This window comes from Brachyhypopomus gauderio, chromosome 5, assembly GCF_052324685.1.
Source record: "Brachyhypopomus gauderio isolate BG-103 chromosome 5, BGAUD_0.2, whole genome shotgun sequence".
Classification (NCBI taxonomy): domain Eukaryota; kingdom Metazoa; phylum Chordata; class Actinopteri; order Gymnotiformes; family Hypopomidae; genus Brachyhypopomus; species Brachyhypopomus gauderio.
The window spans coordinates 8,419,463-8,434,462 of record NC_135215.1 but is presented as its reverse complement, the minus strand read 5'-3'; the positions used below and the strand labels follow the sequence as shown (position 1 = coordinate 8,434,462).

At 45.8% G+C, this 15,000-nt stretch overlaps 1 protein-coding gene across 1 annotated transcript in view; it reads right to left on the bottom strand.

The window, feature by feature from the left end:
• Positions 1-15,000, bottom strand: part of exoc4 (exocyst complex component 4) — a 133,658-nt gene that overhangs the window by 13,871 nt on the left and 104,787 nt on the right. Inside the window, exons 12-14 of the mRNA XM_077005344.1 lie at positions 14,452-14,588; positions 11,444-11,599; positions 8,648-8,826 (exon numbers count right to left, since the gene is read on the bottom strand). Of these exons, the coding sequence (XP_076861459.1) occupies positions 8,648-8,826; positions 11,444-11,599; positions 14,452-14,588 (472 nt within the window). The remainder of the gene's footprint in view (positions 1-8,647; positions 8,827-11,443; positions 11,600-14,451; positions 14,589-15,000) is intronic.

The window sequence follows — 15,000 nt, the reverse complement described above, 5'->3', positions numbered from 1 at the left end:
TCATCTGGGTCAAGCTGTAATTCAAGAAGACAGGGCATATGCAGTCAATGACACTGCTGCAGTGTCTTTTGTTAGAAAATTCATTATTTATATTTTAGACGTTAACGGTGAATGACAGACATGAGGGCTCCACATCTCAGTGACCAGGAGACACACAGTGAGAACACATAAACAAGAGCCATTATCTACAGTAAACAATTACCATGGACACAAGCTCCACCCCCAGCCATTCAGCATCTTTTCAGCTATGCTAAAACTACATAGTTACTAATAACACAATAAACATCTTTATTAAATAAAGTAATATAATAAAAGAATAAAATAATTAATAATAAATAAACTAGTTGGAATGCTAAACTAAGAGTTTATTTCATCTTTGGATAAGTGTGGACAGTAAGAAACAGAGAAGAAAATAAAATAAAGATTTGATCGTGTGAGTAAACCCGACCTAAGAAGGGGAGGTTTGGATCAATATGGTGAAGGCAGCAGAAGGCTGTTCTGTTTGCACATGGTCGAGCTGTTAGCCAGCCACGTGCACAGAGCCTGAACCCAAACCTACTGGAACCAAAAAGAACCGCCAATTAAGCTTGAAACTTGGGTTAGGGACTCTGGGCCGAGGGAGAGTGTATGTGCATGTGTGCGCATTTGGCTAGTACACAGTGTGTTCTGAAGATTAGAAAACTAATCTCACGGCAGCATGTATAGGATCTGCAGTATCACTGGTGTGTGATTATATGCACGTGTGATGATCTGCAGTATCACTGATGTGTGATTATATGCACGTGTGAAGATCTGCAGTATCACTGGTGTGTGATTATATGCACGTGTGATGAGCTGCAGTATCACTGGTGTGTGATTATATGCACGTGTGAAGATTTGCAGTATCACTGGTGTGTGATTATATGCACGTGTGATGATCTGCAGTATCACTGGTGTGTGATTATATGCACGAGTGATGATCTGCAGTATCACTGGTGTGTGATTATATGCACGTGTGAAGATCTGCAGTATCACTGGTGTGTGATTATATGCACGTGTGAAGATCTGCAGTATCACTGGTGTGTGATTATATGCACGTGTGAAGATCTGCAGTATCACTGGTGTGTGATTATATGCACGTGTGATGATCTGCAGTATCACTGGTGTGTGATTATATGCACGTGTGAAGATCTGCAGTATCACTGGTGTGAATATATGCATGTGTGAAGATCTGCAGTATCACTGGTGTGTGATTATATGCACGTGTGATGATCTGCAGTATCACTGGTGTGTGATTATATGCACGTGTGAAGATCTACAGTATCACTGGTGTGAATATATGCATGTGTGAAGATCTGCAGTATCACTGGTGTGTGATTATATGCACGTGTGATGATCTGCAGTATCACTGGTGTGTGATTATATGCACGTGTGATGATCTGCAGTATCACTGGTGTGTGATTATATGCACGTGTGAAGATCTGCAGTATCACTGGTGTGAATATATGCATGTGTGAAGATCTGCAGTATCACTGGTGTGTGATTATATGCACGTGTGATGATCTGCAGTATCACTGGTGTGTGATTATATGCACGTGTGAAGATCTACAGTATCACTGGTGTGTGATTATATGCACGTGTGAAGATCTGCAGTATCACTGGTGTGTGATTATATGCACGTGTGATGAGCTGCAGTATCACTGGTGTGTGATTATATGCACGTGTGAAGATTTGCAGTATCACTGGTGTGTGATTATATGCACGTGTGATGAGCTGCAGTATCACTGGTGTGTGATTATATGCACGAGTGATGATCTGCAGTATCACTGGTGTGTGATTATATGCACGTGTGAAGATCTACAGTATCACTGGTGTGTGATTATATGCACGTGTGAAGATCTGCAGTATCACTGGTGTGAATATATGCACGTGTGAAGATCTGCAGTATCACTGGTGTGTGATTATATGCACGTGTGATGATCTGCAGTATCACTGGTGTGTGATTATATGCACGTGTGAAGATCTACAGTATCACTGGTGTGAATATATGCATGTGTGAAGATCTGCAGTATCACTGGTGTGTGATTATATGCACGTGTGATGATCTGCAGTATCACTGGTGTGTGATTATATGCACGTGTGATGATCTGCAGTATCACTGGTGTGTGATTATATGCACGTGTGAAGATCTGCAGTATCACTGGTGTGAATATATGCATGTGTGAAGATCTGCAGTATCACTGGTGTGTGATTATATGCACGTGTGATGATCTGCAGTATCACTGGTGTGTGATTATATGCACGTGTGAAGATCTACAGTATCACTGGTGTGTGATTATATGCACGTGTGAAGATCTGCAGTATCACTGGTGTGATTATATGCACGTGTGAAGATCTGCAGTATCACTGGTGTGTGATTATATGCACGTGTGATGATCTGCAGTATCACTGGTGTGTGATTATATGCACGTGTGAAGATCTGCAGTATCACTGGTGTGTGATGATATGCACGTGTGATGATCTGCAGTATCACTGGTGTGTGATTATATGCACGTGTGATGATCTGCAGTATCACTGGTGTGTGATTATATGCACGTGTGAAGATCTGCAGTATCACTGGTGTGTGATTATATGCACGAGTGAAGATCTGCAGTATCACTGGTGTGTGATTATATGCACGTGTGATGATCTGCAGTATCACTGGTGTGTGATTATATGCACGTGTGATGATCTGTAGTATCACTGGTGTGTGATTATATGCACGAGTGAAGATCTGCAGTATCACTGGTGTGTGATTATATGCACGTGTGATGATCTGCAGTATCACTGGTGTGTGATTATATGCACGTGTGATGATCTGTAGTATCACTGGTGTGTGATTATATGCACGTGTGAAGATTTGCAGTATCACTGGTGTGATTATGTTGTGTGCTCACATCTGTTGCTATGGAAGAAAGTCTGTTGGCAAGTCTTCCTTCTCTCCCCCCAGTGGTTCAGGGAGTGGGGAAACTACTATCCATTCTCCCCAGTCCTACTGCCTTGGAGATTGTCTCGCTTTGATGATGCAATCAAGCCTGATCGGCATGGGGCCTCCAACACAGAGCAGCCAACACACCTCCACGTCCCTCCTGACCAGGAGCCCATGAGAAAGACTTTTATATGATGTCTGTTGAGTGTGTGTGTGCGTTTGTGGCCGTGTATGTGTGTTTGTGTCCGTGTATATGTGTCTGTGTGTGTCTGTGTCCATGTCTGTGCGTATGTGATGTGTGCATGTGTGTGCGTGCGCGCGCGCATGTGTGTTTGTGTCCGTGTCCATGTGTGCGTGTGTGATGTGTGCGTGTGTGATGTGTGGAGCTTATCCAATTATTTTCATATTCAATCTTGCTGAAGCTCCTGTGTGTGCCCCTGTGGGGGAGGGAGATCTGAGTTAAGGGAAACTCAGAGTGTGACATAATGACAGAAACGCAGGACAGCAGTGTTTCACTACATGTTTAAACGTACCATTTCAGACGATAAATCAATTCTACAGTGTTTTGCTGTCTTAATCTGCAGCAGATGCTTAGTACATCATCACCACAGTGACAACTGAAATGACTTTTAACTGGAACTCTGGTTTACGTTTCCTGTTTACACAAGGAGGTGGGAAGGTTGCTCATCAAATCGTTTCAGGGTACGTTTCTACATTTTTGCTCAGAGAGAAGCTGCAGCTCAGCTCCCTCCTTCATGTGCAGGACACTGTACAGGACACTGTGCAGACATGCTGTATGTGAGTGTACTGAAGTGCCCCAAGGTCCCGCAGCATGGTTAAGACACTACTGTATAAGTATTCAAAAAGAGGGGACTGAGAGAGAGGGGGAAAGTAGGAGAGCAAGAAGAGAAACCGAAGACAGTGTGTCACATTCTGATCACCAGAGGGAGCGTGTCACATTCTGATCACCAGAGAGAGCGTGTCACATTCTGATCACCAGAGGGAGCGTGTCACAGTCTGATCACCAGAGGGAGTGTGTCACAGTCTGATCACCAGAGGGAGCGTGTTACAGTCTGGTCACCAGAGGGAGCGTGTTACAGTCTGATCACCAGAGAGAGCGTGTTACAGTCTGATCACCAGAGGGAGCGTGTCACATTCTGATCACCAGAGGGAGCGTGTCACATTCTGATCACCAGAGGGAGCGTGTCACAGTCTGATCACCAGAGGGAGCGTGTCACAGTCTGATCACCAGAGGGAGCGTGTCACAGTCTGATAACCAGAGGGAGCGTGTTACAGTCTGATCACCAGAGGGAGCGTGTCACAGTCTGATCACCAGAGGGAGCGTGTTACAGTCTGATCACCAGAGAGAGCGTGTCACAGTCTGATCACCAGAGGGAGTGTGTCACAGTCTGATCACCAGAGGGAACGTGTCACATTCTGATCACCAGAGGGAGCGTGTCAGTCTGATCACCAGAGAAAACGTGTCAGTCTGACCAACAGAGGGAGTGTGTCACAATCTGATCACCAGAGAGTGCGTGTCACAGTCTGATCACCAGAGAGAGCGTGTCACAGTCTGATCACAAGAGGAAGCATGACACAGCCTGTTTACTAGAGGGAGCATGTCACAGTCTGATTACCAAAGGGAGCATGTCATAGAGAGTGCGAGTCACAGTCTGATCACCAGAGAGAGCATGTCACAGTCTGATCACCAGAGAGAGTGTGTCACAATCTGATCACCAGAGGGATCATGTCACAGTCTGATCCCACTGACTGTGACTGTGATCCGATCCGCTTGTTCACTTTCTGACCAATTATTTGTTAGGACAATTTCTGATTTACTGTTGGGCTTGATCCATTTTTTGTGTGCACATGAATGAGTGTCTGTGTGTGTGATCACACACCTGTATGTGTGTGTGTGTGTGTATAAATATATAAATATATATATATATATGAACACAAAAGAATTTTGATCTGTGCAGTGAGAACTCCTGCTACTCCCTCAGGGGAACAGAGAGGAGAGATGGGGAGATGGAGGGAAAGTGTGAGAGACAGAATGAGAAAAAGAGTACGAAAAAAGAAGAGGGAGACAGGGACAGAGGGAGAGGAAGAGGAAAGGGGAGGGATGGAGAGGGAGGGAGGAATAGAGATGAGCTCATGAATGATTCATGAAAGCGCTGATTATTCATCTGCAGGAGCAGGAGTGACATCTGCATAGGGAGAGCTGAACTCTGTCAGCCAGTGACCTCTGACCCCCACCGCGTCTCCACGGCTACAACTCTGCAACTCAGCCCCCAGGACAGCGAGAGAGGAAGCCGAAAGTGAAAATGAGAAAACTGAGTGAGGGAGGTGTATAAAGCTGTGTGTGTGTGGAAGCATCCACAAAAATTATGCTAATGGCTGCATTGCAGACCTCTGCAAAACCCCATCAGAACCCCAGAATGGCTGCAGCGGACTGCAGTGCTGTGTCTCCTGACTGGAGGGAGAGGGATCTCCAGAGGGTCTGGCAACCCGCACGTCGGCGTTAATTAAGGGAGAGGACGAGAGAAGCTGCTGAAATAAAGAACAATCCCAGCCTGAAGAAAGACCAGCCTGACTGTGCAGCAAACCACACACACACACACAATACTGCACAACACCACACACACACAATACTGCACAACACCACACACAATACTGCACAACACAACACACAATACCGCACACACAACACCACACACACACACACACTACTGCACAACACCACGCAACACCACACACACACACACAATACTGCACACCACACACAATACTGCACAATACCACACACACACACACACACACACACACACAATACTGCACAATACCACACAAACAATAGCAAACAATACCACACACAAAATACTGCACAATACCACACACACCTAATACCGCACAATACCATACACACACAATATACCTCACACACACAATACCGCACAACACACACACAATGCTCCAAAACTGCACACATTACTATGCACAAACACGAGCTGACCAAGAGAAGAGTTGCATCATCTAACAGGAGTTCATTTGCATGCTCCTGCTTACTTACAGATGTCATGCGGGATCAAGATCACAAGAGTTTCTGGGTAACGTTGTTTTATCTGCACAGCTCTGCCCTGTAGCTGTTTAAGAGGAGAGTGCTTTGGGTCAGTTCTGGTCAATAGCAGAATATTCCCCTTCCACAGCTGGAGCTTTAGAGGTCATGGCGTCTGGGTGCTAACGCAGTGTTGATGTTCTTGCCTGAACCCTGAACCCTAGACCTGATTCCTCTGTCTGCGTGATCTGACGAGCTAGAACGCTGAGCTCTGACACACCGCCTTCAGCACTCCCACAAGATAGATTCACATATTAAATATTAATACGTCATTCTTCAAGATCAGAAAAGCAAGGTGAAATCTCAGTGAGCAAATATGAACAAAACTTTATTAAAGTTCTGTCACACAGACACACAAATACTGACACACCAAGATACTCACACACACACCCACACCCACACACACACACACACACACACACACACAGCCACGTGTCCTAAATATAATGGGACTCTAAATGAAAACAAATATTGCGTCAGGGGATTATGTGTATGGCCCAGAGCTCCAACAGTGGACATACGCCACCCACAATCTCAATCAAGTCCACACACATCTCCTTCCTCCTCCCTGACTCCCACGCACAGTCAGCGTCATGACAACGGCCCATGCTCACAGACACGCTGGAACCGAGGGTACATAAACGGTACATCGACGGTACACGGAGGTACTGAACACTGTTACAGTACACAGAATAATGTTCAGAAGGGGGGTACTGAACACCGTTACAGTACACAGATTAATGTTCAGAAGGGGAGGTACTGAACACCATTACCATACACAGACTAATGTTCAGAAGGGGGGTACTGAACACCGTTACAGTACACAGAATAATGTTCAGAAGGGGGGTACTGAACACCGTTACAGTACACAGATTAATGTTCAGATAGGGAGGTACTGAACACTGTTACAGACTAATGTTCAGAAGGGGGGGTACTGAACACCGTTACAGTACACAGACTAATGTTCAGAAGGGGGGGTACTGAACACCATTACCATACACAGACTAGAGTTCAGAAGGGGGGTACTGAACACCATTACAGTACACAGATTAATGTTCAGATAGGGAGGTACTGAACACTGTTACAGACTAATGTTCAGAAGAGGAGATACTGAACACTGTTACAGAGACGGATGATCAGATGGGGAGTTACTGAACACTGTTACTGTACAAAGACTGATGTTCAGAAGGGCAGTTACTATACAGACTAATGGCACTGCTGATCAAAAGACTTATTTTGCGGGGGGTTGATGGTTGTTCATACACTCTCACTCTGTCACACACACACACACACACACACACACACACACACACACACACACACACACACACACACACACACACACACACACACACACACACACGAGGCGACACAGTAAGCTCAGCTGGTCCATGATCTGCTCCATGTGAACATTACCCCCCACCCCCGTGCGTGTGTCTCCGTCACCCACAGATCTCCACCATACCCCCTGTGCCCTCTCTCAAGGTCGGGCGTGAGGAGAGAGAGCTCCCCCCAGCCTCCAGCCCTGCGCGGCCAGCCTGGAGAAGACCTTTAATCTCGCCCACATTACACTGGCAAACGTGCACGAGTCTGCTAGACAAGGCAGAGAGAGAAATAACTTGTTCATACCTGACTGGCTCTGTAATATAAAATCCAGTTAGGGTAAGGGAGTGTGTGGAGGGGGTGGTGTTGGGTGGAGGCGTGGGTGGAGGTGCGAGGGGCTTTAGGAGTAAAGATAAGGGTTTCCGTCTGTCCCATCAGCTCCGCAAACACTAAATAATGAACAATACTGTGGCTGTCCTGCCATGATAAAACACTCCATTACTGCCAGTGTGAAGAATTAATGATAATTATGCCACGTCCTCCACGATGCTCTTATTGAATTTTTATCTGCTCCTGGAGCAAAGTCCCTTTACTCACCCCCCCCCCCCCCCCCCCCCCCCCCCAAAAAAAAGACACAGACATAACAATAGCTTAAAAAAGCTAATTTACCGTTTTCAGTTTTAAGTAAATGTGAATGTGTGTGTGTGTGTGTGTGTGTGTGGGTGGGGGGGGGGTGGAAGACACAGAGGCCAGCTGCAGCAATGGGGGCGGGGCCAAAGCAGACACGCGGGCTGAGTGGTGTCTCAGGACGTGTTCAGGACTCCTCTGGCCTGCAGGAGCACTGAGCATACAATATAACGTGCAGAAGGCATTAACTCTACTGCCCAGAACTCATAAAAAAACTCCAGGAAAAACTCATGCAGGTATGCGTCACACTCACACACACACACACACACACACACACACACACACACATACACACACACACACAAACACACACTCAAACACACACTCACACACACACTCACACACACACACACACACACACACACACACACACACACACACACACACACACACACACACACACACACAGCAGGCACACTTCAAATATCTGTGGCAGTTTAGAGGAAAGATATTTTAAGTGAGTTGTCATCCATTATGGTGCTTCTGTCTCTCCCCATCCACCCACCCATCCACCCACACATCCACCCACACATCCACCCACCCATCCACCCATCCAGCCACCCAACCACGCTTACTTGAGCTCTGCGGCAGGCTGGAGAGAAAGGCACGCAGGCGCGTGGACAGCCACTCCACGCTCTCCTGCAGGTTAGCCAGGGCCTTCAAGTCACTCACATCCCAAAGGATCTCATTCTGGGGAATCAGCTTGTCTCCTAGGTTACCCGTCAACACCTCTGACTCTTTAGCAAAAGCCACTCTATGTGACAGAAAGAGAAAGAAGAGAGAGAGAGAGAGAGAGAGAGAGAGAGAGAGAGAGATGAGGATTAGCCTCAACATGCGGGAGGCTGAGCTTGACTCTCTTCAACCCTGCAAATGATTCTTCATATGAGTTGTTCTCATTAACACGATTACCATTATCAGCCTAAAAATGCAAGAAAACAGATAAGTAGGTAAGAGAGAGGGGTGTCGTAAAGGAAAGTGGAGAGGAGGAGAACTGGGGAGGGGAGGAAAGGGGAGGGGACGTGAAAGTTACTGAGGGGAGATTATCATAACAACGTCATGCCCTCAACACAGGCCAAAAACCCACACAGATACCAACATGCATTTTATTAAGGCTCACATCCACCCCCTCCGCTCCTGGCCCCACATCATCATATGCTAGGCCCACCCACCATCTGCTAGCCCCACCCCCATCTGCTAGCCCCACCCCCTCATCTGCTCTCCTTTCTCATTCTCTCCACCTTCCCCTTCCCTCTCTTTCTCTTTTTCCCCTCTTCCTCTCTTCTCTCTCCCTTTCTTTCTCTCTCTCCCTCTCTCCCCCCTCTTCCTCTCTCTCTCCCTCTCCCCTCTCTCTCTTCCCCTCTCTCTCTCTTCCCCCCTCTCTCTCCCTCTTACCCTCTCCCTCTCTCTTTCCCTCTTCCTCTCGCTCTCTCCCCCTCTCTTCTCCTCCATTCTCTCTATGCTCTCTCTACTAGTTTCTAGCAAGTTTTACAACAAGCAGAAAAAGGGAAAATAACTGGATAAATGTAATCCCAGCCGTTACAAAAAATAGAACTTACCACACATTTTTTTTATGAAAAATATTATTTTCTTAGTGAATAATGGCATTTATTGTCCATAAAAAATGTGACGAAGACACTTTTTAAAGCAAAGTTCAGCAGGATATAAGAAAAAACAACAACAACAGAACCTCTCTGTGCTGTGGTGAATGAAGGCCTTATTAATGGGGTCTTTATCACTGCGGCTTGGGTAGCCACACACACGCCGGCAGCCTTGTGGTACTGCTGATGAAACTGTCAGAAGAGTTTAAATAATAAAGCCCTTTTACAGGCCAAACAGATTGGCTTTTTTGTCCAGCAAGCCAGTTCATTTATTTGCGTTCCAGTTGCAGGCCACACGGTGCCCTTCCGGGGGGTGTGGGGTGGGGGGCACTTACAAAGCCATTTTGATAAAAATGGATCCCTCCCTTTCTGCTCACGTTTCTTATAATGATTTTCAGAGAAGGTACAATCACCTCCTGGTTGTACTGGTGTTTTATAGGGGATTCGTGTCTGAACTGGGAGAGAGGGAGGAATGGAAAAAGGAGAGAGAAAAAAGACCAGACCAACACCGGTTCAGTTCAGACCAGACCATTGCTGGTTCCTGGCTGTTGAATTCTCTCTGTCAGCTTGGATCAGTCGTGCAGCATTACAGACACCACATCCCAGAACTTTCCCAGAACAGGCTGGATCCACAGTCCTGCGAGTGCAGTCCACGAGGTGTTCACAAGGTGTTCACGTCCTCACACCACACACCCAGGCTGTTCTCTTGAACCTGTGCACGTCTAAGGACCACACCAGGCTGTCCACTCCACCAGCACGCCCACACGCTCATTAACAAACCTGCTTTTTAGAAATTTACAGTACAACTCATTACATTTCTAATACACCAACATGACTGGGATTTTAAAAGGAAAGCGTGAATTTTATAACACGCTAGCACAGTCCATTGCAGACTGTATGCTTAAATAAGAAAACCTCTAAAAGGAAATAGTTGGGTTTAAAATACAGTCTTCACTGAATGGAAATCCATATCAGAGCTGGTTAATGTGAGGAAAGTGCTGGATGAAAGGTCCAGGGGCACTGTGGGAATTCTCATCACGTACGCAACACAAAATAAAAGCTATTCTTTTAACTCAAACTCTTTTAGCTCACTTCTCAATCAAACTCAGCTTTGGAATTCAGACCTACTGCTTCGTCTCTCGCTGGAGTTTAAAATGGACAAATCAAATCATTTTAATTTCTCAAAACAAAGACTCTTATTGTAGAAACAAAAACTCATTATGCAAGTTCATTACATAAGATGTTTTTTTCCCCATTTGTACCTGTGTGGTAAACGTTTCTGCTGCTGCCCCTGTGGGGTCACCTGTGTGGGCTGCATATGTTTATGCAAATGAGTGTACTCCACTAGTTGGAGGCTGTTTGGTTGTTGTTCTTTTTTGAATATAATCATCCAATTTTTAAAAATATTTTTGGAATAGGTTGTTTTGGTACTTGGTAATAGCAGTTAATGTACAGGATCATTTGGTTGGTAAACATTGGCAGTGTCAGACCTTCAAATCTAAACTGGTGGTGAATTAAAACACTGACTGTGTCAAATGTTTTTACAAAAGTTGTGATCGGAGCCAAGCAAAATACTAAGGTCTGTGAGTGTGTGTGTGTGTGCTTGAATGTGCACTTGTGTGAAAATGTGCGCACGATTGTGTGTATGTGTATGGTTGTGTGTGTGCACTATTTTGTGCATGTCTATTTGCATTTGTGAGGCTGTGTGCGCATGTCTGCTTGTGTGCGTGTACATACATGCGTGTGTACATGTGTGTGTGTGTGTGCTCTGACCGGGTGAAGTCCTCTTCATCCTCCCTCTTCTGTCTCAGTTGTCTGGGCTGGGTCATGTTGGTCCAGTTGGGCAGTGACTGCAGCAGGCGGCTGATGTCCTCATCTTTGGCCCAGGACGCACTGATGGTCAGTTTCTCCTCACACTGCACTATACCCCTGCAGCAGAGAGACACACACCAACCATCACACGACCCGCCTGTCTGTCTGCTACACACACACAGCAGCCTGAACAGTGAGACACACTCCACACACTCCAACTTCCTCTTTCCCTGCGTTTAAAACAGGAAGGCTCATCCCCAACGGCTGAAGAAAGACAACAAATCTACTCTCAACACGTTCCGGCGTGAGACGGACTGAACGCTGAGCGCTGAGCGCTGATCACAAGCCCAAAGCACTGAACGCTAAGAAGGACAAGCACTGCCATCATCACATCTTCATGTGCTGGAGAAAAACGTTGACATAAACCCCCATAATCAATCAATCAATCAATCAAAGTTTATTTGTATAGCGCTTTTCACAACACATGTTGTCACAAAGCGCCTTACAGGATTTAAAAGGTTAACAATACTACGGGTCCAGAACCCTAATGAGCAAGCCAAGGGCGACAGTGGCGAGGAAAAACTCCCTAAGATAGTGGGGAATAGGAAGAAACCTCGGGAGAACCAAGACTCAAAAGGGAACCCATCCTCCATTGGGCGGCCCGTTAACACACAGATTACACAAAATACAGACAAATACACAAGTCACACACAAATGCATTCATAACTCTTCAGGTCTTCAGTTCGCATTTCACACACATCCTAAAAGACTAGACGTCATGTTCCATTTTTACAAAGTCATGTGGAATATTCACCCTAACCCAGGTGGAATATTCACCCTAACCCAGGTGGAATATTCACCCTAACCCATAACCAATCTCAGCGAGGAAACAGCCCTGGGTTAGGGTGAATATTCCACCTGGGTTAGGGTGAATATTCCACCTGGGTTAGGGTGAATATTCCACATGGGTTAGGGTGAATATTCCACCTGGGTTAGGGTGAATATTCCACCTGGGTTAGGGTGAATATTCCACATGACTTTGTAAAAATGGAACATGACGTCTAGTCTTTTAGGATGTGTGTGAAATGCGAACTGAAGACCTGAAGAGTTATGAATGCATTCAGCCTCACACTCAGCATATTTCACAGCAGGAAGCAGGAATAAATTGTCCTTTCATAAGCACAAAACCTTCACTTTGTAGCTAATGTCGTGTAATTGCACTGTAAAACAACAGATCTCCAATGCACTATTAGGAATAAGCTCCACACTGCCTCTGCAGATATACACCAGAGTTTAGTAGTGAAACCCAGAACCAGGACTGGAACTAGGCCCAGAACCAGAACCAGAACCACATGCTTAACAGGATAGAATGACAGACAGGAAAGAATGACAGACAGGACGGGATGGTGGACAGGACTGGATGACAATCCCACAGTAGCCGTGTCCAGAACCAGGTCCAACCCATTAGCAGATACACGTGAGTCTGCCACAAGCAAAGTGCTTCTGAATTAATAGGAGGAGGAACCAGTTGATATATGAAAACGTAGATGTTTAAATCATCTCATTTATTCATGGGGTTCTAGTTTGAATCTTATATATGTAAAATATGTGCATACATTATATATACATATATCTATACACACAATACAGTTTAATTGAATAGTGATGATGGGTGTTAGCCAATGTCTCTCAGGCCACGACATGCTGATATATACTGGGCAGTGAGGGGGCGGAGACATGCTGATATATACTGGGCAGTGAGGGGGCGGAGACACGCTGATATATACTGGGCAGTGAGGGGGCGGAGACATGCTGATATATACTGGGCAGTGAGGGGGCGGAGACACGCTGATATATACTGAGCAGTGAGGGGGCGGAGACACGCTGATATATACTGGGCAGTGAGGGGGCGGAGACATGCTGATATATACTGGGCAGTGAGAGGGCGGAGACACGCTGATATATACTGGGCAGTGAGGGGGCGGAGACACGCTGATATATACTGGGCAGTGAGGGGGCGGAGACACGCTGATATATACTGGGCAGTGAGGGGGCGGAGACATGCTGATATGTCTTCATTGTTGCCATAGCAACACCTGGCAACGCAAATGGCCACTGTAGATGACAAATCCTTAATTCTGCTAGATCAGCACATCTTCTCCCGATTTCTCCAACGCACAGCTGATTATACGGACATACATCACACAACTCCTGCAGTAATGAGAATGAATGGGTGATGATTCAGTTGATCCGTTGGTGATCTGTGGCCGTGGTAACAGATGTGAGTGTAGAACACGTGTTTGCTGGTACTGTAACAGTTACTGTCTGAATGGTCATGTCCCATCTGAAGAGCATGTCCCTGATATCTTGGTTTGAAGGGTATTAGTAGAGATTGTTAATAATGCATGTGTCTGCACCTTCCTGGAGATTTTGTGAGAGATTTATTAGTTTTATTTGTAGGATAATAGGAGTGAGCCATTTTTCCTGTTTACACAACAGGTAAAACACAAGCAACATCACTGTGACATCCGCGGGAAATCCACAGATGTGAAAATATTCCCACATTTCCATACTTTTCTGGAGGACGTTTTCTTTTATACTGCAAATGTGCTGTGTGTCTGTGTGTGTGTATCAACAGTGAGATACATGACCAGTCAAATAATAACTGTTGTTATTAACTGTAACCCTTGTGTACTTCACTGCAACACAGAATTCTCCAGGACTATATATTATTTATGTGGTATTACTTATGTATTATTATTGTTCTAGTGGTCCCTACTGCTTGTATATGTGTGTGTGTGTATATGCATGTGTGTGTGTGCATTGAGAATAAATCACTACTTCTCCCAAGACTGGGCCCAATTCAGACCTCTTCCTATTGGTGGTGGTTTGTCAGAGTTGCTACCCGCACCACCACGGTGTGGACGGAGGTGATGGAGCTGTAGTAATGGACTGATGGAGGGAGTCACCTGTAGGCAGAGTTGCAGATCTCCTTGTACTCTTTGAGCTTATCACAGACCATCTCCAGGAACTGGGTGGAGTAGGAACTGAGGTCCTGCATCAGAGCCATCAGATCCTGGACGGACTTCTCTACCACCACGGTGCTCTAGAACCACAGAAACAAAGAAAAATAAAGACCATTATTTCCTATGTTTCTGCAGACGAGTTACCGAGAACTAGACACAAAACAGACCAAACCAGCTGTTTTCTTCAGGGAGGCTGAGCTAAACGCGATCTTGACATGGAGACACATGAAGAAACACTTGCAGGCTTAAGGCGGTCTGATGAATTTTACTCCATTACTGCTGTGCTCTGTGTGATCTGAGAGGAGAAACCTTCTGCCAAGCTGACGGTATCGTTTTCGCCTACTCAAATGAAGCCCAGCGAATGGCAGCTCAGTCATCTTCGTCTACAGGCTGCCCGTCATCTCCCTCACACCCCGACTGCAAATACGTTCTAGAAATGAAATAAAATCAGGCCTCGCATTCACCTGTCAAACTGCCTGATGCTCCTACTGG